This window comes from Chaetura pelagica, unplaced genomic scaffold, assembly GCF_000747805.2.
Source record: "Chaetura pelagica isolate M959 unplaced genomic scaffold, ChaPel_1.0 scaffold127, whole genome shotgun sequence".
In the NCBI taxonomy this organism is placed as follows: Eukaryota; Metazoa; Chordata; class Aves; order Apodiformes; family Apodidae; genus Chaetura; species Chaetura pelagica.
In genome coordinates, this window is record NW_009953923.1 from 1,451,200 (window position 1) to 1,474,622 (window position 23,423).

At 37.6% G+C, this 23,423-nt stretch overlaps 1 protein-coding gene across 2 annotated transcripts in view; it reads left to right on the forward strand.

The window, feature by feature from the left end:
- CDK14 (cyclin-dependent kinase 14) overlaps window positions 1–23,423 on the forward strand; it is a 254,892-nt gene that overhangs the window by 193,315 nt on the left and 38,154 nt on the right. Inside the window, exon 13 of one of the 2 annotated variants that reach the window (XM_010001563.1) lies at window positions 882–1,028. In XM_010001563.1, coding sequence (XP_009999865.1) covers window positions 882–997 — 116 coding nt within the window. In that variant the 3' untranslated portion in view covers window positions 998–1,028. Of the gene's footprint in view, window positions 1–881; window positions 1,029–23,423 lie in introns of those variants that run through there. The other variant, XM_010001564.1, reaches the window with a different exon arrangement.

Genomic DNA, 23,423 nt, shown 5'->3' on the forward strand with positions numbered 1-23,423 from the left:
ATGTCTTTTAAAGGCATAAAGATGAAAGAGTAGCTCCAAAAACTTAGACCTATGCTAGTTGGTAGTGCAAAATCAAAGAAACTGTTATGGCCCAATCAGTTCTTTAAACAGTCTATTAACATTATCACATGGTATCATGCAGTGGCAGGTCTCCCAGGATATTTTTATATGGACATTTTTTTTCTCAGAAGCTGCTAAAAGTCAGTGACTGTTCCCCAACAGTTTGGGGCATCCTAAGTAAAAATGTTTTGTTTTCATATCAGTGTGTGAGTCCTTAACCATCTGCAGTCTGATCCCCTTGGTTAGTATAATACTGTCTACAAATAATAACTTGTCTGGTATTACATGGAAATCATCCAGGTTTTTCCAGTTCATGCAGAAGGGGGTTGCTTTATGTAGAAACTTTTTGAGTTGTTGGGATATTTTTTAAATGCCTAGTTGTCTTTAACTGTTAATAAAATGAAATCAAACAAAACAGCTCAGTTCTAGCATCAAGATTCTAAAGATGTAATGCATGACATCAAATTATAAAAAAACTTACTACATTTTGCACATTCTTATGTATTTGTAAATGCTCTCAGAGCAAATTTTTAAAATAGAGAATACTATTATATAGCATTGTACAGGCAAGTAGACACACACAACATGGAAATATTTTTTTAGAGGATGCATGCAGCTAAAAATATTTACATCATACAGCTTCCATCATCATGCAGCTTCCTTCCATTCAGAATTTTTACAGTGCTTACTTGCATAAATAGGTGTCATGTATAAAAGCTGTATATACACATTCAGTGTTGTGTTTATTTGTAATTATTTTTAAATTACTACTTTTCTGGGAAAAATAAAAATTTCTGAACTGACACTCTTTTTTTTTGCAGTGTCTTCTATTTTTACTGTACCGAATGTAAGATTACAGCCAGAGACTGGAGAAAGCATGAGAGTCTTTGGAAAAAACAATAGTTATGGCAAAGGTGTATCAAATAGCAAACACTGAAGAATACCTGTGTTCACAACTAATAATGCAGGTAAGACATGAGTAATGGAAGGCATATCTTTGATAACAGTTTAGTTCTCTTTAGAGAAACAACTGTTTAATTCAATTGCACATTCCTTAAATTGCTCATGTTCATGCAAATAACCTGTTTTTACAGTATAGATGGTCAATATGAGAAGTTCCTGGCCTTGTGAGCAGGATCAGTGTCATTAACAGGTTGAAAATATTGCAGCAGTTGGTGCCATCAGTTTGTATACTAGGTTGCCTTTAATTTGGACGAATATTTTTTTCCCTGGTAAGGTATGGAGAAATAAAATACCATTTGCCGTTTCTGTTAAACTTTGTGACAAGGACAAGGAAGTACTCATTTAGTAGGTTTGGTAGCCTTGATAGCAGAAGGATGTTCTTGGTGGAGATAGAGGTGCTGTCACATTAATGAAATTGATCTGTATCACTGGATCTACTAGAACTGGTTTTGTTCTTGGATGGCTTTGATTCAGTACCCCATCTTTTTAGCCATAGTTACTATGAAATAGTGTGTCATATGTCTTCAGGTATTTTAAGAGTAGAACAGAACCTGGGAAGGGCAGGTGAGCTGAGAAGCTGCTTACCAAATTACAGTAAGGGAATGGTGGTTGTTACAGCATTAACTCTCTTTCTGCCCATATGCATGACCTCAGTGTTTGTTCAGCGGGATTTAGTACTTGACAGACTCTTGTGGATTAGCAGTATTCCCTTCTCTAGCTGCTTTGCTTATTGTGCCTGTTGAGTCCATTATAACAGCTTATTATGGAAGGTTCTAGGAGCTGAGATAAATGCACATGCTGCTCATGTACATATTCAAATGTTTAGTCTCATATAAATGTAGTTGATATTCTCATGAAGTCCATCTTTAGCTAAGTCTTCTTGTTACAATATTAGATATACCTTTCTCTAATGAATTATATTCAGTTTTACTGTTTTATGTTTATGTGCAATTTTTTTTTTAACCCTGTAATGTTATGGAGGCTGTTTGCCTGACAGGCAGCAACTACTAAAAAACTTAAATTAATTGATTTTGGCCTTGACAGCCTGCCCCAATTTTTGCACAAGCTCTTTGCCAACAAACCATTTAAGATTTTTCTAATGTCAGAAATGAAGCTGCCTCACAGCAGTCTGTTTACTTTATTGACAAGCTAATCCCCTACATTTTACTGGGGCTGTGTCTCTACAGACATCTCTTCAACCTTCTCTGTTCTAAAGTGACATATCATCCATCTAAAGTAAATCTAGAATGTGCTCAACTGTGCTAAAGACCTTCTGTGTGAAAGCTTTCATACAAAGTCTCATTTCTCATGTACAGAATCTCATTTCTGTTGCTTCCCAGCAAACGTGATTTTAAATTTCTACAATATGCAATGGAAAGTTTATATTGTGGAAGAGCATGTCAGTAGCACAAAAAGAGAACCGCTCGATCCTTCTTACTGAATATCTACTTAAGCAGATAGAGATGAAATTTTAAAATTTTATACTTAAGCAGAAAGAGAGCCATGTGTGCCTTTGATGTACATGGATGTACTATTATGGCTGCTCAACCATAGCTTGAATACAGTATTTTCCCTTTCATGGTGTACTATCTGGTGCCACTTAACAAATGTTGTGACATGTATATATTATTGATTACAGTTTTCACCATGGCTTAGGACTTGGTTGCATTAGGTGCTTACAGTGCAATAAAATACCAGTTCCTGGCTGTAGTATTTATTTTGTGATATGAGATTGGGAGTAGCAGGTAATGCTGGAAGAGTAGCAGCACAAACCAGAAGTCGTCTTACTTGTAGAGTATAGAGAGCTGTGAATTAGTGAAACTAGAACAGCAGGAGAGGCAGAAGAAATACGGATGTGGAACCCAGACCTGGGTGAGAAGTTGTTAGAATGGGTGGCAAACTTTAAAGGGACGAGACCACCAAGCATGAGAAATCTTCTTATGAGTCAGTGTGGAAAGTCAAAGGAGTTGGGGAAAAAAGACTGCAGTTTTGATAATGTGAAAAGGAGGTCTGGTGAAGGCTGGATTGAAATAGCAAGTGGCTGTGATTTCAAGCAGTAGAGCAGTTACTGGCAAGTAGGATGCTCAGTCAGTAAAATGCATTAATTAGGAGCTGAGTCAGGTATTTTAGCAGAAGTCTATAGAGTTGCAGTAAGCAGGTTAGCAGCATTAAGGAAGGGGTACTTATTATGAGATAAAGTCTGCATTCACAAGGCTCTGTGAAGCAAAAAGATGCATGAAAAACAAAGACAACAGTGGCTCTCCAGGACCATGAAGCTAATAGTTAAGAAAGACAAGTAGAGTTAGAGGAATGGAACAAACATTACAAACTGTTAAAATGTCAATGAGCACAAGCAGATAACATCAGAGCTAGTGGGATTAAAAACCATTAGGAAATAGAAAGAAATAGATCATATTATGAGAAAAACAGAGGCAAATACATACTTCTAGCTTATCTCCTGGATGAGGCAGGTACATAATGGGTTTTACCTGTCTTCTTGAGTTGACTTTATCCATATATAGAGGTGGTAAGGAAGTTAGGAAGGCTAGAATTTTGAAGTATTCCAGTATCGATCAGGAAGCTGTGAACGAGAAAAAAATTGTAGGTAGTTGCTCTCTAAATCTTCTGATGTGTGTGGAGGGGAGTGGTTCTTTTTTTATGTTTTCTACATTTGCCTATTGTAAAGGAATTTATTAGAAGATATACACACAAAAAAACCCAAACAAGGAACCATCTTGAACCACCTCCAGAACCTTGGTGGTATGGAAGGAAATTCTGGCCTTTATGTCTTGTGTCTGGTCCTTCCTTCAGGGGTTCCTAATTTCCTTTTTCAGGGTAGAACAGGAAATAAAATTGAGAGTGCCAGCAAAGAAGCTCTGCCAAATCTTGCTGTGATAATGCAATAAATCATCACCTCCTGCTGTTCTCTCTACACTCCTACCAGATGTTACTGCCCTATTAGTGCACCCACTGAACTAAATCCACCTTTCTTTAGGGTTTGGAAAGCAAAGAGTCTGGGCTTTGCCTGCCAGTGACTGGGACATGGGTAAATAACCACTGGCCAACTTTGGATGCAGCAATTTCTGTCAAATTGGTGGAGGAGAGGAGTTAAAGGCAGTTACTTTGTAAATCATAGAATCATAGCATCATCAGGGTTGGAAAAGACCTTCAAGATCATGAAATCCAACGGTTTGCCCTACAACCCCTAGCCACTAAATGGCTCCATTGTAATTTGCTAGAGTTCATCTGTTGCCCTCAAAAATAGCAGCAGAAGAAATTGGTGCATCCCTAAGAATTTCTACTATCTTTAGAATATTGTAGTGCTTCAGCTGCCTGTCTGCAGCAGAGCTGCTTACAAATCCCAAAAACTTCTTGAAATAGCAGTAGCCTAGGACACGTTTCTGAAAGCTTAGATAATCCCTGTCAGGGTCAGACGACTGGTAGGGTCTTTGTGGACTACGCTGTGTCATTGTCATGGGCTCCAAGAGAGTGACAACACATTATTTCAGTGCCCATGGGGAAAGAGCTGACGTTTGAACTTAGAAAGGTCAATGTTGAGACTGCTCCCTACTGGAGAAAATTAGCAAATATGTGATAATCACCTCCATTTCACAACAAAGAATTTATCAGCAGTGAACTACACAGAGCTTTGTGGGAGAAAGGAAATAAATATTTTGGCCATATCCAAGCATATTTAAAGCTTTGTGATAAGGCAAAACATCTTTATTTTGTGCCTGTTCATTTTCATGGATATTTTTTTCCCCATGGGCAGGAAGCATCTCTGTGGAAGCATTTCCATCTCTACATATATTGTTGAGATACATTGTATTCTGTATTCACCCATCTCTACAGATACTGTTTTATTGAGCAAAGAATGGACCTTAAGAAACTGTAGAGCTCTGTTTTCCTTTGGCTGGTGTTATACATGGCTAGAGCTTGTTCTTTTCTGAAGAAGGATAAGTCAAATTTTAATTGAAAAGACAAGCCATTACCTGATACTAGATAGCACACAATGTTTTCTCATGGTGATTGATAATCCCCAGTTTCCATTGGTGGACCAAAGACACGAGATGTCTTTCTGGCCTATTGTCTGCTTCCTGGAGCCGGCAGGGACAGCTTCATTCAGGATAGTAACACCATATGCTTTTAAAGTATTTAACCTATATTACCATAATGAGATCCCCTGGCTTTCTAGATCTCTTTGACAATTCACTGGAGCAAAACAAAAAGTGGTCTTTATTTGTATTGCTTCACCACACACACATGCAGCCCAGCAATTCTGATTTTCAGTCACAGGATGCTAAATTCTTTCTTCTCTGTCCATTTAAGCCACCAACTGACACCAGCCCAGCCAGTTGAGGGGACGATGGCATCATTCAGTTCAGCTCAGCTGTGTAAAACAGAATAAAGCTGAACAGGGGTGACAGTTACCATTATAATGGCAAAAAGTGCAAGTTTCTGATTTGGTTGCTTCTGACCAGGGATGTTAAGCAGCACAGAATCATTGTGTGAAATTACCTTGTTCTCTTTGCTTTCTAGAGAAGTGACTGTTGTTGCATCCGCATCCAAAGAGTTTCATTTTTGTTTGTCATCTTCAATTTGACATTTACAAATTGTGTAAGTGTGCCACTTCAGCACTGCTGTGTGGAGACATAACTTTTGCCTCCTTTGCCCTAGTAGAGCCACAGGGAAGCTGTAGTCCAGCAACTTATGTGTCCAGCAGTCAGCACTGAAAAGTCGTTTCCCTGCATTTACTCTGTCCTGATATCCCAGTGTTGCTGATTAACTCTGGCCTGTTACCCTGTTACCCAGCCTTCTAAGGCTTCATCTCTCCAGCTTCAGAGGATAAAACTCTAGTAATTACAGTCAAGAAAGGTCTGTAAAAAAGAGAAATTCTGGACTGAGTTACTTTTTGTCAGCCAGATTTTGTCATTGTTAATTTAATTAAAAGCTGAAAGTAGCCAGTCATGTTTTGTAGGTGCAAAGTCTTGAAATTCAATGTAAACCTGGCATGGGAGAGAAAAGCAGGGCGATGAAAACACAGCAGTTAACAGTTTCATTTTTTAAATTCACTTTTTTTTTTTTTAAGAGATGGATTCATATAGATGTGTACAAACAGACATTGTGCTGCTGCAGCTGAAAAGACGGAAGCCTAAGTGCTGAAGATGCGAGATTTGAATTTCTCTTGCATCTTTTAGTGCCAGACAATGTCTATAACATGAATGTCGAGGGTCAGTTTAATTATTTAACTAATACTGGATTTGCATAAATTAGCTTACATGAAAGGCTAATAAGATGCAGTTGAGGTGGGCAGCTGAAAGCTATTTGGGTTTGAGTAATGACAGTACTAAACAGAGTTGAAATTGTAACATCAATTTTGTAAAACGTTAAATTAGTATTAAGCTGTGAAAGATAACAGAAGAATCCATTATACTTTTTGGCTAATAATTTTGGTGCCATTATTTTCTTAAGTTAACAACATAATGGTTTTATGTGACTATTCCAGCTGTGCTTTACTTAATACCAAAGAATAAGATCTCCACACTGATAGAATATGCCCTAAATTGAACACACAAGGGAAAAACTCCAGGCACTGGACCACATTCTTCACTTGATATCTAATTATTTATTGTCTTATTCCTGTTAGTGTAAAATAAGAGCTAGAGACTGAATTTTGTCTTCTATTGAGCTGTAAAGAAAATCCCACTATATTCAGTAGACTCTGTGTAGAGAGAGAAAAGGACTGAGCAAATAGCTGGCCAGTGCAAGGCTGTCCTCATATAAACTGCTTGTCTCACTTAAGTGACTTGTGGGGATTGAAGACGGAGCAACTGTCCATGCAGAAGTTCATCAGGTCACCCAGTATGCCACACTAAAAGGAACCCACCACCCAATCAAGGAGTTCATGGGACTTCAAAATATATTTAATGGTGCTTCTGTGTCAGTCCTGTAATAGCTCGCTTTGTCTGTTGTCGTGTGAAATACACTGTCACTTAATTGCACTCAGTATAAGTAGTGGAATACACAGTCTCTTTGCTTTCATGATAAAAATCCTTATCAGATTTTTATCCAAATAATTCATAGAGTTATGGAAGGTGAATCAGTGAAGAACACCTCATGGTCTTGTTAAGCCAGCTGAACACTGGTGCTGAGACCTTGTCTGAACTGTAGACAGACAGACCAGGACAGCATATATGCCTGGAAATAAATAGATAGAAATAAGTGAGTGTGAACAGGATTTCCAAAATCATGGACAGGATTCTGGGAAGAGGGAAAGCTTGGGAGTTTCTTTAGGGATGGAGGAAGAAGGAGGAAAGAGGAAGCAGGACAGAGAGATGACTTCACGTTTATTGTTACCTGCTGTGCTTGGTAGAACATTTCAAACCTCCATAGCTAGGAGAGATTAATGTCTTCCTTGCAATTATACATTCTGTGTTGTTCTCTGTGAAATTAGTGGCTACCTGCTTACTGGCATGATTTTTTTTTTTAAGTTGCCATATTTCATGGCCTAACCTGCTGCAGAGCTGATAGAAGAAAAGGGAAAGCATTTCTAGTATTTTGGATGAACTTTTGTCAAGGAACAATGTCATATTTTATTCTGCTATTTCGTAGTCTGTAGCCTGTTTAAATTTAATTTCTAATGCATTAAAACTTGCCTTCAGCACTGTGAAGATTCCTTTTCAAATAATTTTTAGTGTAGAGTTTTTTAATTTAACAGTCACTTATTCTGCAGGAAAGATATTAGTGATATTTACGTGAATGCATGTGCTCATTTGCAAGGCTGTTTGTCTGTCTTTCCAGTTTGTTTGCTCTGAAGTTTAGGATACAGAAGGTGGAATCCTCTGTGCCATAAGTGTGCTGTATTGCATTATTAATATTAGGATAGCAAGCAAATCCCCCTAGACAGTCTTTGTGGTCTGTTGATGCTTTTAAGAAGTGTCCAGGCATGAAAGGCCATTTGGGTTGCAGTGGGCTGATAGTCTGGGATGACATTTGAATGCAGAGGACAATGTATAAGTGACAATGACTGGGAGGGAGGGAGAAGCGGGTCTAAACTCCCTATTCTCCCATGGACAGTCACCTCTCCTTTAGGATTATTTTCTCACGTGACTCCTCAGTTAGGCTTTGTCTAAGAGGAAAAGTGGAACCACTGAAGGGGAGAAACTGAGGTTTCCAGACAAAGCAGAGGCTTCCAGTGCTGACACATGGCCTGTTACCCAGAGAGACAGCAAAGCTAACGAGAGGCATTGCCTCTCAGGCAGCATTTGCAGCATTCAGAATTAACAGAACATTTTACTTTACAGCCAAATTGTAAAAAAAAATGAGTTTTAGTAATGCCACATACCAGAATTGTTTCTGTAGGGAGTGAGCTTTGTGTTGCTATTTTGAGCCTGTAGTTTACATAGCCTGATTCTGTACAAAACAAAGAAACTAAACCATCCATTGCAAAATTGCCTCTGAAGGCGACACCCATTAAATCAAATGTACCCTGAATGTTCCTGGTTGTGGGAACATTGTTGCCTAAAAATGCAGCAATAGTTTATAACTCAGTTAATAAAAATACATTAATTTATTCTGCCTCATAAGCAGGGATGAGGGTGGATGATTTACCCACAGGCTTCTATTGTTAGTGGCTATGAAAAGTCTGAGGAGGAAAATCAGAAAAAAAATCAGGAAAAAATACTAAATTTTCCAATTAAAATGCATGATATAGAAGAATAACACTAAACCAGTATATTTGAATATTTTAAGAAGTGGCAACAGTATTAGGTATTTCCATAATTTTGTGGTGTTTTTATAAATTATTAATACATATGAGTATTTTGAATTAGTAATTATGGGTGATCATTCTCTTCTCTTAGTATCTAGCTATTAATCCTGTATATCCATTTCTGCAACAGTCTTTTGACATTAATATAAGGCAGATCATGCCTTATTTTCTGGCGTGTATATTGTAACAATACAGTCACATGATGTAATATGGTTGAAGCCTTTTTATTGGAGTTTTCTTCCTGAAATTTTTATTGTACAATCACTTAAAATACCTCCCTTGCTCAATATGTACATTTCACGTGTATTAAAATCTAGTTAGCTTACAGTCCACCTGCTAAGTTTGTTGGAGAACAAAACTAGTTATTTGAAGGCAAAGAAAATCTACACAGTTAAATCTGTCTGTGTATGCTTGAAAGATTCAGCAGTAAGTAATCTGTCACATCATAAAAGGAACAAAATCAAAACAACGGAGTCATTATCATGACTCTGCTTGGTTTCAGCCCACAAAGTCACATCTAGACTATGTAGATTCTGTATTTGTTGTTTTATGTATCTGTGTGCAGACAGCTGTAAATACAGAGGTGTAAATGTTGCCAGCATGTAAATTAGGTTAAAAATGCTATTTATGGCTTGCATCAACAACAAAAAATATTCATAATCATTCCTAGGTGAAGACACTCATTTAATGAGCTTACAGCTCATAATTAATTCTGAAAAGAACGCCATTTGGCAGAGCAGAATTGTGAGGTTTGCCTATTGATGGTGGCAAGGAAAAATGTATCTGTTTTCTATTTATATTATAAAATTAACTTGTGTTCTTCAGAAAATGGCACATCTCAGAGGTATTGCTCTCAAAATGATCTCAGGGTAGAAAGAAATCAGTAATTACAGCACCAGGCATTCAGTTCTGTCCTAATTTTCCCACCAGTTTTTCAGTGTTTCAGCTGCCTCAGACACTTAAAGTACTCTCATTAGGTAGCTGCAGAAGCTGCCTGCTTGCCTACTCCATCCTACTCTCTCCCTAGCTTTCTCTTTTGCTCCCCCTCTCTTGCTCTCCACTTCCTCTCCCCCCCCCCCCCCGGTAGCTGCAGAAGCTGCCTGCTTGCCTACTCCATCCTACTCTCTCCCTAGCTTTCTCTTTTGCTCCCCCTCTCTTGCTCTCCACTTCCCCCCCCCCCCACCTCCTGCCTTGGGAGTGACTGTGAAGATCATTTGCTGGCATGATTGGCAGGTTAGAGGATTCGATCAGATGAGTTCCTCTTAGTGCAGGTCAAAAAGGCTAGTTAGCAGGAGCTGTCGAAAAATGCCAGCAGCATTCAAAATGGGAAATGTCATGACTTCGAGGCAGGGGGTGCCACCTGGAACAGAAAGCCCCCAGCTCATTAGCAAGTTACAGGATGCAAGCTTAACTGGAGGGAGCAGAGAAGGAAAGATAATACCCAATAGGGAAAATTATTGTGAAGTGGAATTGATTTCATGTATAATTTGTTTATCACTAGAGGGGACAAATGCTGTCCTTCTGACAAGTGCGGAGAAGTGTGGACTATGAATGAAGCAATTTAGCATAATCTCCAGGTTGAGCTCTGGATTTAAAGAATGCCAACTTCTTTCTTCCCAGCTGTGGAAATGATCAGGTCATGTTGTATTAATTAAACCTGACATACTCTCAAATGGTTTATCTGGCCAATTTTAGCAATTTAACAGAACATGGTAGATATAAGCTGCATTCATTATTAACACAGGACAGTGTTTTGGTTTCTGGATGCAGTGGGGTTGGGGGCTTTTTGCAAACTGCTATTGTAAAAAGATGTGTTTCTGTTACAAGTTGAATTATAACAGCTCATTTTTAATGCTTAGTCAGACTGCATAGAATCAGAATGCAGTTTCTGTTGCATGATAAAATTTCCTTTCCAGGAAAAACTACATACCCTTAGAAAGTAAGGATTTAAAAAATAAATAAAGCATTTAGATTTTGTGTATAAAATTTAATCTGAAATGAAGACTACAGTGTCTGCTGACTGTCATGGACTTAGAGAATGCTTATATAAATACCAGCATTAAAAAATGCTTAGCCTTCTCCAAGACACTCTGCTGTGGTAAAATTGCAGGCAAACTTTTCATCCCAGGCAGTTTAGCTAGCCCCTGGCTTTTAATGTTGCTAGCCATTAATTTGCTTCACTGGTCTGTATTTTCATATAAAAGGCATATTGCATCTCGATAGGAAAGAACTGCATAGATTATTTTTTTTCCCCATAGTTTTCTTTAGAAATGTTTTAGAAATGTTAAGAATATAAGATGGGATCATGGTACCTTCTTTTATCCTGCTATCTTTGTGAGGCTTTGAGTCTAGCTCTGCTCCTGAAGACAATGGGAGAATGCTATAGACTTCAATCAGAGTAGGGCTGGCTCCCTTATCAAAACTAATGTAGACACAACAATACCATCTCTGGCTGAGTAAATGAGATTTAAAAGCTGCAAGCTGTTCTTGAAGAACTATTTTGCAAACTACATCTCTTCTTGTTAAGGTATTTTTTCTTTTATATATTAAACTTACTTCTCTCAGAAGTTTGCAGCTCATGCTTTAGCAGTCTCTTGGTTGAATGCTGAGGAATGTTTGCTTAGTGTTCAGATCCTTGATGATTTTTTTTCAGCTTTCATTTTGCTCTGTCCATCAACGTTGTAAAGTTGGTAATGGAGTAGCCAGGGTTTGCTTTATTGAGTAACCACAGGCTGTTTGGTGAATTTCCCTTTATTCACCTAATGTGAATCAGAATCAGATTTTTTTAAAAGGACTCTCTTAATCAAAATATTTATACAGAGGCTTGCAGATGAGTGTTTTCTGTTTTGTATTTCATATAAAAAGCTTAGCATTAAAATTCTGCTAGTTTGCCAAAAAGAGTTATTTAAGCACTGTAAACACAAGCATTCCTTACCTTTCAGATAATGTTTTAGCGCAAAGTTCTTTCAGATGAGCACTGTGAATGTTGTCTGCCAGAGGCTGTGCTAATGAATGCATAGGCTTAGTCCTTTGCAAGTTTCAATAAAGAGAGCAGAATATTATAATAAAAATATCCTCTATGCAGATCCCATGGCAGAATTTTTCCCACCTTGGGTAACTCTCCAGATGCCCAACTACTATTTAAGTAAAAAATTCCAATAGAGCTTGAAAAGTTCAGAAGGTATTAATTGCTCAATGTCTGCTCTAGTGCTTTGTTTGGGGAAGTGATATACATTGAAGTTGTTTGAATGGAGTTGGAAAATAAGACTTCTATTGGGAAAAGCGAGCAAGCTGTCTGGGAAATCTCCAAGTTCATTAGCTCACTGAAGTAAAAACAAGGATCAGCAAGCACTGGACAGACCTGCTAGACTTTAACCCTGAGATACATTTGAGAGACATGTGGTGGCTATAGTGTCTGTCTGCATCTGGCAGCAGCTGCTTGGACATCAAAAGTTTTGGCTTGGAAGTCAGGCAAGTCCAGATAAGCTTTCCTGGGACTGTGTGTGACCCAGGTTAGTGACCTGTGTGTGTCCTAGGCTCATGACCGAAGAACTTATCACTCAGAATTAGAAAAATCAACTAATATTTCCTACAAAGCTATGTTTTCTGGCAAGTAAAAGAAGTGTAGCCCAAAGCCGAAGAAAGAATTTGGCCATTATTCCTCATTTATTTTTAACCAGACAACTTCTGTTTTTTCAAAACTGACACAGCGTTATCTTAGCTTCTAGGAACTTCATAATCCAAGTGAAGAACAGTAGACAGGAAGTAATTAGTAAATGTCTTGCTTATTAGTAAGTGCACTCAAACTTATTTTTCTGCGGTTGCTTGTCATTCACTCAAATAATGATTTTTCTATCCTAAAATAACCCTGCTTTGTTCCTTGACTCTCTAGGGAAGATCAGGCAGGAACAGTGAATGGGAGAATCACATGTTAATCAACTGATTAGTACATCTTTTCTCCCCCATATTTCTGAGAAATCACTGCAACTGTAAAAGTTATTAATCTTTGTACATAACTTTTCAGCTACAAAGAAGCTGTAACATGTGGTCCATGTTCCACGTCAGTCACTCTTTTTAGCATTACTTGTGTGTAAAAGCACTTGGTGTGTGAATTGACTCTGTCTTTTTTGGGGGGGTGGATGTGTAGAGAGTTGGAAAAATCCAGTGAGGCCAAGGTCATCTAAACAAGTCTGTGTAACATGAGCAGCTGTTGATGAAATGTGGTTCAATCAGTAACATTTCAGCTTTTGTTTTATGTATTATATTTCAAATTAAATAGGGAAGTATAAAACAATCACCCCCCCTTTTTTTTTTTTTACTAAGCCCTACTCCTATATTAAATATCCCACAAGCTATTTACATATATAACTAAATCTTCAAGGAGCTGTGTTTAGATAGATTGAGGCACATTGAGGATTTCTTGACCTGACCCTGTCAAAATCCTTGACCAGGAACTTTATGTTTAAGTATTGATCTTTATTTTCTTAGCAGATGGAGCATTGCTTTTGGGTTGTTAACCCTTGCCATATTTCCTCAGAGAACTTAAAAACTGAGACTTTCTGAATTTTCAAGTCCTGGGCTTGGTCTCTTCTGTGGGCTGTACTCTTCACTCCCTAAAATAATCTCGGAACCTCACAGCTTTCTGAGAAACTACTGCACCAGCTTGTGTGATACTGAAAGTCGGAGCATTACTAACAGTCACAGCATTGCTTATGTCACCAAACAGCAGAACATACTAATCTCTCCTTCTGTCAGACTCCTACATGTAGGGTAAGGAAACTGCAGCACACCTGTGGATTTAGAAAGATGTTTGAAATGTACCTCAGTTGAGCAGAGTGATTTAGAAATCTTAATTCTCTTACTGTGAGTTACTGTGGAAGGCAGAAAGTTGGAATGCTCAGTTGGAATCCATGGGTCCTTCAAGAAGCATAAGAGGTAGAAAAAGTCTTCCAACTGCAGGACTGTAGGAAGCAATGTTGCTCAAGAGCAGCTAGAACACTGTGGGCAAAAAAAAGCAGGAGCTCCACCAGATAAAAACTGCAAAGATTCTTCTCTATGAAGTGTTTCCCATGTCTTTTATTTCCATGAAGACAAGCATAATTTTTTGCTAACATTGTGAAAGCATAAAAATTTACAGTTCCTATCTATTGAGAGAAGTTTTCACTAGATATTCCAGATTTCTGTTGTTAAACCATTGTGTGTTGTGATCATGATAAGTCACAGAAGTAGAACAAACAACACTCACCCTAAACCTCCTCCTCTAAGACAAAAAATCCCAGACCATGATGATAAAATAGTTTATCATCTTTATTTAAATACCATGTGCAATTATTTTCCATTAAGGGCTTGTCAGCTTGGTTCTTATTGTGTTCTTTTCCTACTATTGCAAACCACATTGGTCCACAAATTTGGTATAGTCAAGAAATAAAGGGAGGAGAAAAGGATTTTTAGAAGCATTTTATCCACTCTGCTCTTTAAGATTAATTCTTTAAAAGGTGGCTGTAGCATTTGGAAAAAATAAATAAATTGCAAAGTCTTTTTATTCTGAGCTACTCTGAAAGTTTAAAGCAAATGTAGTGTAAGGATAAGTGCTAAAGGTAGGTGGATGCTACTGAAAAGTGAAACCAGAATCATGACTATGTGAACGTAAGTAAAACAAGTTGTTCCGTAATGTTGTGTGAAGCTTTGCCATCTCTCTCCCTTACCTCTTCATTAACTTCATTTCTTATATCATCACTGAAACCTACAATGTAAAATCTGTAGATCATGGATTTTACCCACCTTGTTCATGGAAAATTAGCATGTTTTATGGCACTGGAAAAATGCTGTGTAATAACGAAGCTCAGTGCTGTGTTTGGGCCTTTTGATGCAGGTGCTAAATTGGCAGTATTAACATCCCTCACACATACACATACACCCCAGCCCTATGGTGGATTCTTTGCAAAAGCCAGTGATTTCTTTGCTCCTGGTGCACATCCAAGTGGAAAGGAGATTGGACTGTGAAGAGATTTAGCTTTGTCGTCACTTACTTTTATATGTGGACTATGCATGTTTATCATGGAGAGGTATCCTGTAAGCCCCAGACTTTCTGAAAGACAACAGAATTCCAGCAGACACAAAGGCAGTAGGTAAACTGAGAGTGCTGTCAGCCTTTCCTTCTTTTAACCTAAACCAGGAAACAGATAAGGGCAGACATGAGGTCACATTTTGCCTATTAAGGTAAATAATCTGTGTCTGCTTCCCAAGGCTTTCCATCTCAACATGAAAAAACATGGTCTGTGTATAGGGCTGGATCCCTTATTCCTGTGAGAACCCCCACTGTGCTGTGGGACCATGTCTGTGAGTGCATTGTGGGGTGGGGGGCGAGTAGTGTGCAAAGTGCATTACATCTGCATAAGTTTTGAAGATTTAGGTTGGTCAAATATGTATGCTTTGGGGCTAATGGAAACAGAGATCACTTATCACCATATCTAAGGAATTAGAAATGTATATTCATGACTCCTTGTTACCCAAATAGGATGTCCATCATTTTGTATTAATGACATAGCTTTATTCTACTCATTTCATTTTTCTTTATGTTTTACCCAGCTGAATAGCTCAGTGCTGCCATGGGGTTCTGTATCGTATGGCAGACTTTGCCTTTTGAACTGCCTACATCACTGTTTTCTGCAGCTCCCTATATCCACCATCATTGCTTTTCTTTACTCTATGTGTTTCCAGGGAGGAGGAAAAGAAAGAAAGAAAAGATTTCTCTACACATAGTCCCATTCTTCCTCGGGTCATATACTTGTAGTCTCTCTCCTGGTCATACATATATAAGTGAGAAGGAATTCTGAACAGCATTACAAAATACAACGGAAAGGACTACAATCTCCACAATGCCCTGAACTTGGCCCATCCCTTCTAAAAGATTTTCCTTAAAAAACATTTTTTACTGCTTAAACTTGAGATTCCAAAATGCAGATTATAAAAGCCAAACACCAAACCTAAAGAAATGTATGGGGGGGAAAGAAAAAAAAAAAAAAAAAAAAAAAGAAAGGAGTGGGGAGAAGCTGCTGTGGAAAAATAAAAGTTTAAAAGAAAACCAGAATGAATGCTTCACTTGTTGGCTTTTAGCACAATTACCATACCTTAGGAAATATGCAGGGAATAGTTAATTATGACTAAATGAGCTCCTTTTAGAGTTCATGGCAGGCCCCAGCATCCAACTGTCAGTGTTGTGAAAGATATTGAATTGGAAGGCTGGTCTCCCTGTCAGCCGGTGGGATGGTCTGCCAGAGTAAAATAGACAGTGAAAAAAGATAGCTGGGTTAGAGTAGCCTCAGCAAGGGAAACACGTATAGCATTTGCATACTTCTCCTGCAAAGGGGGTTTAATCCGAAGAAAGGAGGAGATTTCAGTATTGTCAGCTAAGGCTTTGTTCAGGGTGAAGAGCAGAAGGAAATCTGATGAACGGGCCTTTCTGAAGCCCTTGCTCACAGACTGGAGGTTTTTCTAGTAAAGTTACGTACTTGGAATTGTTTACACACTATTGTCTGTTTGAAGATCTTCTAAATCAAAAGACTCAGTATTCCTCTTTGCTAACACAAAACTGAGGAACTTGTATGGTAAAAATTACTTACACTGCAAAACTGAATGTGTTCTCTTCATTGTCTGCACAAAATATCCTGAAGTTCCTTTTTTGGTGTAGACAAAGTTCCCTGATACCTCTCATCTGAAGTCACATATCACATAATGTTTGCAGACTAGGAGAAAACCAGGAAATTATGTTATAAAGTTGAGAGAGAAGAAAAATCAGGTACCCTTCTGGCTTAAGGCAGCCAAATTATTGCTGCCTCCTCCAAAACAGGCCTTTGTTAAGCAAGTAGACAGTTTCCTGCCAACTGAAAAAAAGTGTTTTCAAATTCAGTTGGGATAAAGGATTGTGCCCCTACAAAGAACTCTTCTGCACTTTGTAATTTTTTTTCTCACCTGAGAGATGAGCCAGAAGTCCCAAACTAAACCTCTTTTGTAGATAATCTGTAGCAGGTCCGGTCGATTCCTAGAACTTTTCTAGATAAAATAACTGGTTTGTGCTTTTTAAAAAAACAAACCTATTTAAAAGTGTTGGCAAGCAAATTAATCCTCCCTGGAGTTACTATCCACTTACAATGCATACTACCACCTTCCAAGATTTTCACGTGGAAGGAAGTGTATCATCTCAGGGATATAATTAATATTTAGGGAACAAATAGGCAATGTAACGTTATAGCACCTGAACTCGATGGCTTTTGCTTTTTGTTGCTGTAAGTTTTGTGTGATTGCCTTAGTCATAATGATTTTAGGTAGTACTTTTTTATGTGGATCAGAGTAAAGATCACATTACTTATGGAAATAGTTTATATAATACTATATGGAAATAGTTTATATAATACTATAAAATTAGTTCTATAAATACATCTCTACATATTTAGTTAGCTCATTTTTTCATCAGCTTTGTAGCTATTAGTAATTGTAAAGCAATACATATCACTGCCATGCTTTGTGAGTGTAAGGGGCAGCAAAGTCCTTGCTTGAATTTTCTATAATAAAAATGAGTACTATCTTTAAGGCTTTGTCAAATCCTGGGAAAGAACATGAGGCAATTTCTAAGATACCAAAGAATATGAGGTTGGATATATCTATATGGATGTATTTGTGTTCACTCTGCAGTTGTTCAATAGTTATAATTAAGGAGAAAAATTACAACAATTTTCATGTTAATAAATGACTACACATGTGGTGAAAATTTGCTCAGTTGTACATGCTGTGACTTGCTTGGGGTGTTTTTTTAGCCTCAGACACTTCTCTGTGCTTACTCAGAGACAGAAACTGGTGTTTTAGCTTAGTTTTTGTTCAGCTGTGATAAATGTGAATAATTAGCTACTTAATCATCTGTTAGCCTCGGTTACTCCCACATGGTTGTCATAAAACTTCACAGAAACACCAGGCAGAAGCAAGTTGATGAGGGATGGGTTATTGGGCTCCTCTAGTCTTCAGAGTGTTGATGCAACTTAAAAATCAAGTGCCATAAAGGAGAGGTGGTTAATAGAGAATGTGCTGTATCCAGTTGCTTGGTGAGCATTATCTGCCATCTGGACTCAAGAAAAGCCTGAATCAATTTCAGCATTTCCCTTTCTCTTCCACCCTAGAGAGAACTAAAAGGGAACATCAAATTTTGGCCAAAATGGAGCTGCATTGAGGCTTCAGCTGGCACTCAAATGTGCAGTTCACACCTTCTTATATTAGTTTAATTTGTGCTTTGAAGTGTTCACATTTTGCCAACTGACGAGAGTAGTAGAAAATAAGGTACAGTGTGTTATAAGGGTTGTTCACCAAATGGTATTTGCTGCTGGAAAGCGTAGCGGTGCTATCCATAAAGTAGTTTTTCCCTGCCCACAGAGATAAACAGGTAGCTTGACTGCAACCTGGGTATAATGCAGCATGCAGTTTCATAACAGTAACTTTTATATTGACTCATAAGTTTTTATTGCTTCATAAGAGAATGCTAACATCCTCCCATATTTCTTACCTCCTCAAGGAAATAAACTCGTGATTTTCTCACATGCTGGCCATCTTTGTGCAGCTTTCACCAATTATTAAAAACTCATACTCCAAAACACAGTGTTGGGAAAACAAAGGATGAACTGCAGCAGTAATAAATATGTCATTTAAACCTTACAGGAAAATGAATGTGGTTTATTCAAACACTCCTTCTAAAGAATAGCTAATGATAATATTTTAGTAACACAGAGGAAGATCTTCTCATGCTCCCGTTTCTGGGCTGTGTTCCCACCAAAGGCAGCAGGAGCCACACGTACAGATCTAGAGGGCTTGCATCCCCAATAGCATCTCATGTGGAGCTGAGCAATTTTTAAAAATAGGAAGCAGGCTCACTGCAATACTTGCAGTCTGTGTGTACTGAAGTAATGTTTTCACTTTTCATCTCTTCCTCTTTGTTTGGTGGTAACAGTGCAATCTCCAATTAGAAGTTAACCCTTTGTTAGCAGTAGTCGGTGACGCCTTGTCCTGGTTTGCGTTTTTCCTGTGAGAAGCGTGTCAGAATTTGGGGGAACTAAATATACTCCTTTGTTGTTGAGCTTGTCAAGCACCGCACTGTGTTCACTTTCCCACCAGGAAGGTCAGGCCGCTGGGGGGCCGCTCTATTTTCTGAAACGATCCCTACTGTCTGTCCATGCTGTCTGACAGATTGAAACAGTTGTCTGTGTCACTGCTTTCAATGCTTCTTAAATGCCTCACTTTCCATGAAAGGTATAGAATATGTAGGCGATGGAGGGAAAATAAATGTAAAAGGAACTATATTTACTCCTGTGTGAAGAAGTATTGGGTTTTCTTTTCTAAAGTAAACTTGATTTTGTTTAAAATATGTTTATATGCTGACTTAGGAAAATAAAAGTGTTGATCTGGAAGAATGGGTAAGTCACAGCTTACATATTCTCTTTCTGAAACCTCATTTTAAAATAAGAGTAATAAAATTAGTAAACACACACTCATTCAGTAGCTGAAGTGAAATAGTAAGTTTTCTTTGTTCACTTATATATCAGTTTAATATATTTTGATCTGAGGTATGTATAAAGCCTGAAGAAATTGGTACTGTGCTGAGCCTTCAATACTCTCCAGATAATTGAACTAATTAAATCTTTACCAACATTAACACAACTCCAGCATTCCTTGGACAGTGGTTAATTATTGCATGAACATGGCAAGCTTAAACTAAACAGATGAAAATAGAGTCCTGTTGAATGGGTATTGAGTTTATTCTTTATTCATCTTTTGATAAGGTTTAATTAAAACTGCCTCTCTGCATTGTGGTGAGAATGAATGTGCTTGTTTTCTTAGTGAAAGCCAAATTATTCACTTCAGCCATGGTTCAATAATCAAAGCCTTTGCAAAGTTCTGGGTTATATTGTAGCTGTGGAGATATAATTGCTGCAATTCTCTCTGAAGGCTTTATCTTTTTATTACATTTTCTTTTATTTTTAAAAAATTTATTTAGAAAGAAAATTAGAGGATCCATTTACTGATTCACTATTTTAATGTGCTTTAAGCAGGGCATTTTTGTAAATAGCTGTTGAAAATAAAACTTAAAATAAAAGATTTTTTAATTACTCAAACACAAAAGTTCTTTTAAGAACAAATATAAATTCCAGCTTTTTAGGGTAATATACAAAGTAAAATTTAAGCATATATTAAAAGCTATCCATATAAACTGTTGAATATTAATAAATAAATGGGAATTTGTTTTTATGACAGTAACAGTAGGGTGGTGATGGTGACTCACCATGCTGGTACAGTGGCTAAGTACTCACTGGGCAAAAATTGTTGAAAAAAGGAGTGCCAGCTCATAGTGTTAGAAGATGCAACTTTGTAAAGTTGCTAGAGCTACATAACCATGTGTATGATATGCAAACTGCAGCACCAGTGTATGATGGAGAAAACAAATCCTTGGAACTCATGTGCAATTTTGAGGAAGACCAATGGGGTACAACTGAAGGAAAAAGAGAAGACCTTGTGACTAGATGTGGGTGCATGCAGGCTGCTGTCATGTGCACTGCATGGACCTGTCTTTCCACTGGGAAAGCAATAAGCTGTAGAATTTGGCTTCAACTTTTAAGTATAAGCTTCTCTCACAAGTCCACGTACATTCATTGAGGAATGACACAGCAGGCAGGAAATGGATCAGTATTCAATTAAAAAAAAAATACCACTCTCCTTTCATACATTTCTGGAGGTGACTTGAATGGGCCACAAAACGTCATCAAAAGACTTGCACAATTCTGTTTGTATTCTAGTTGCCCATTCCAGTGTGTTTTGGAACAATGTCCTGGAAGAACCTTCATTTCCTGAAGGGAAATGAGGGGACCTCTCCAGTTTCTCTGGGCTATCTGTTCTGGTGTCTCACCACTCTCATAATGAAGAATTTCCTCCTAATGTTTAATCTAAATCTCACCTCTTCAAATTTTAATCCATTACCCCTTGTTCTCTTGCTACTTTCTAAAAAGTATCGTCAGTCCTATTCTAGTGGTGAAAGTTCTAGTTTCCTGCTGTAGTTACCTGCTGACAGAGTAGCCAAGTCACTAGAAGTTCCTCCAAAATATGTTAAATTAGGTCATCTCTGAGATTAGACATACCCTCTCAGTGTTTTTTCTAAATAACACTTTCCTATTTTATGGAATTTTTATTTATTTGGCATATAGAAAATAGATATGATAGAACTGTTATTTTATCTAAATTCCTTTCTGCTGCATTTTGTCTTTCAAAGCACTGAGGTCTGTTTTTCAAGGAAATAAATTTCTTAATTATTTTAAGGGCTTTAATGTATTTTTGCTTGAATTTTGCTCTGTTAGACGTCCTGGATATTTATTGCACATAGAGATTTTCCAGCATTTACTACCATTAGGCTGTGGTTCCAAAGTAATTGAGTTGGGGTCTGTGCACTCCTGCTTTTCCAGCATCACAAATTTGATCTGGATCAAGAATGGACACCTGATCTCACTTATGGAAAGTACAGTGGCTCCATGCTGGTTACTGGGGAAACGCCACAAAACCTGCTGGTTCATGGTTAACCCATCAGACTTTTTTATCAGATTTGAAGTAACTGAGTTAGATTGTACTGGGTCAGCATGATTTTCACTCGGTCATAGGAGATTTAAAGCTGGATTTGTAGCCTTGTCACACATACTTTCTGTCAATCAGATTTTCCTGAACTCTTTAACTGAAAAATTATCTTCTGGTATTTTGTTACATTAAAATAATTTTGCTGGGTAATTTATTTTTTTAAACGGTGATAATAATCTTGAGGCAGATAGGAAAAACCTGATGTCCTGGAAAGAAGAAAGGGCTTCTGGCTGGGATTGCTGAAAAAACTGCTTGCTCAGGAGATCATAATCTAATCTAAATGGATTGAAAAATTTGAAAATTACTTCTTTAAATGTGAAGAGATTGTTGCATGTTAATTATTTATTAATTCATATGGTTTAATACCCATTAGCATTTTTTAATATGGGATATACTGCACTCTGGCAGCTTTGCATATCATCCCTACAGATGTCTTAATTTAGGTAGGTTCTTAAGCATTTGGCTAATACCAGGCATATACCAAAATGCGTGTAATGTTTTATTATGGAGCTTCCCAGCCCTTCTCCAGTAGCCATTAGGTAAAGTGTGTCTCCTGAGGTGCAAGAGGACAGACTGGACTATCATGGCTTTTGGCTGCCTTAATTCTTTTTGACATAATGTGTTGTGGTGGTGGTTTTTTTTCAAATAATAAGACTCCTTCATGTTTCTTAAAATTGCTACATGAGCAAGAATAATTCTGCTTGCTTCCTTCCTTTTCTATTTGGCATTAATTCTACAGGAGTTCAAAAAGGTGATTTCCCTAAAAGCAGGTCATGTATAATTTACAAGGCTACCACAAAGAAATCCTAATGGCTTACACATACATAACTGTTATTAATTTGCCTCCAGCCACAACACTTACATGGTAATAAGTTGTCATCTTTATGCTATCAACTACTACTAGATCCAATTCAATCTCATGTTTTCTTTTCTTTATAGTTACTATGTCATGATCATCAGTCCTTGTATTTTCTGTCAGCTTTGTTATTCATTCTTCTTTGGAAGTTCTTAATGATCTGCAGAATGTGGCTGGTCACTTGCCTGAGGTGAAGAATAAGGTTTTGACATAGCAGTATTTTAAAAATTGCCACATTTTTGCCTCTAGAACTGTTGGGCTTTCTTTTAGGTATGTGTTCTCTGTATTATGGAAGAGCAATCTTGTTATTTTGCAGTTATTTAAGATGTGGCCTTCCTAGCACAGAATAAGGCTAAGATCAGTTATGCTAAGTACCATTAAATACAATTAAATCTCATGCAGAGATCTCAGGCCATGTGTTTAGCTTTGCAGATTGCTACTCACCTCTGCTTAAAATCTACATTTATGCAGGTAGGTTTCTGGCCTTTCCACTCATGATTCATTCTTGGTTCTTTAATGACACTTAAATGCTCCTGTCGTATAAATTTGTAGGTGGGAGTCTTAAGTAATTCTAGAATTGCTGATTTTATAAGAAATTATAGGTACTTCATGCAGACAGATAGAAAAACAGCATGTAGATTAAAAAGAAATATTGCTTTAGGAGAAATGTTAATTAATGCACAGTTGCAGACAACCCCATGAATGCATATTTTCAATACAATTCATATTATTATGAAGTAAAAACTGAGACCGAAAAAGAGGAATAACTTTTATGGAACTTTTAAAACTAATTGTTTGAACAGTGCAACAAAAATACAAACAAATTAAGCACTTTTTTGGGGATAGAAAATACTGCTTAAAGAATTTACTTGTCTCCTCGTCTCCTTCAATGAAAGTAGTGAAGGGTCCAGGCCTCTATGCCGTGGCAAAGAAGAGCTTCTGTGATGAGCAGAAGAGGTGACTGAGAGGAAGAATTTGGTCGCTTTCTCGAGAACACTGTCAGAAGTGTTCACACATCTATAGAAGACAAAGTAGCCCAGATTGTTTGAACTACTGTGTTCAGGCTGAATTTGCTGCTTTAACTGCATAGGCCTTGATCCTCTGAAACAGGAAAGA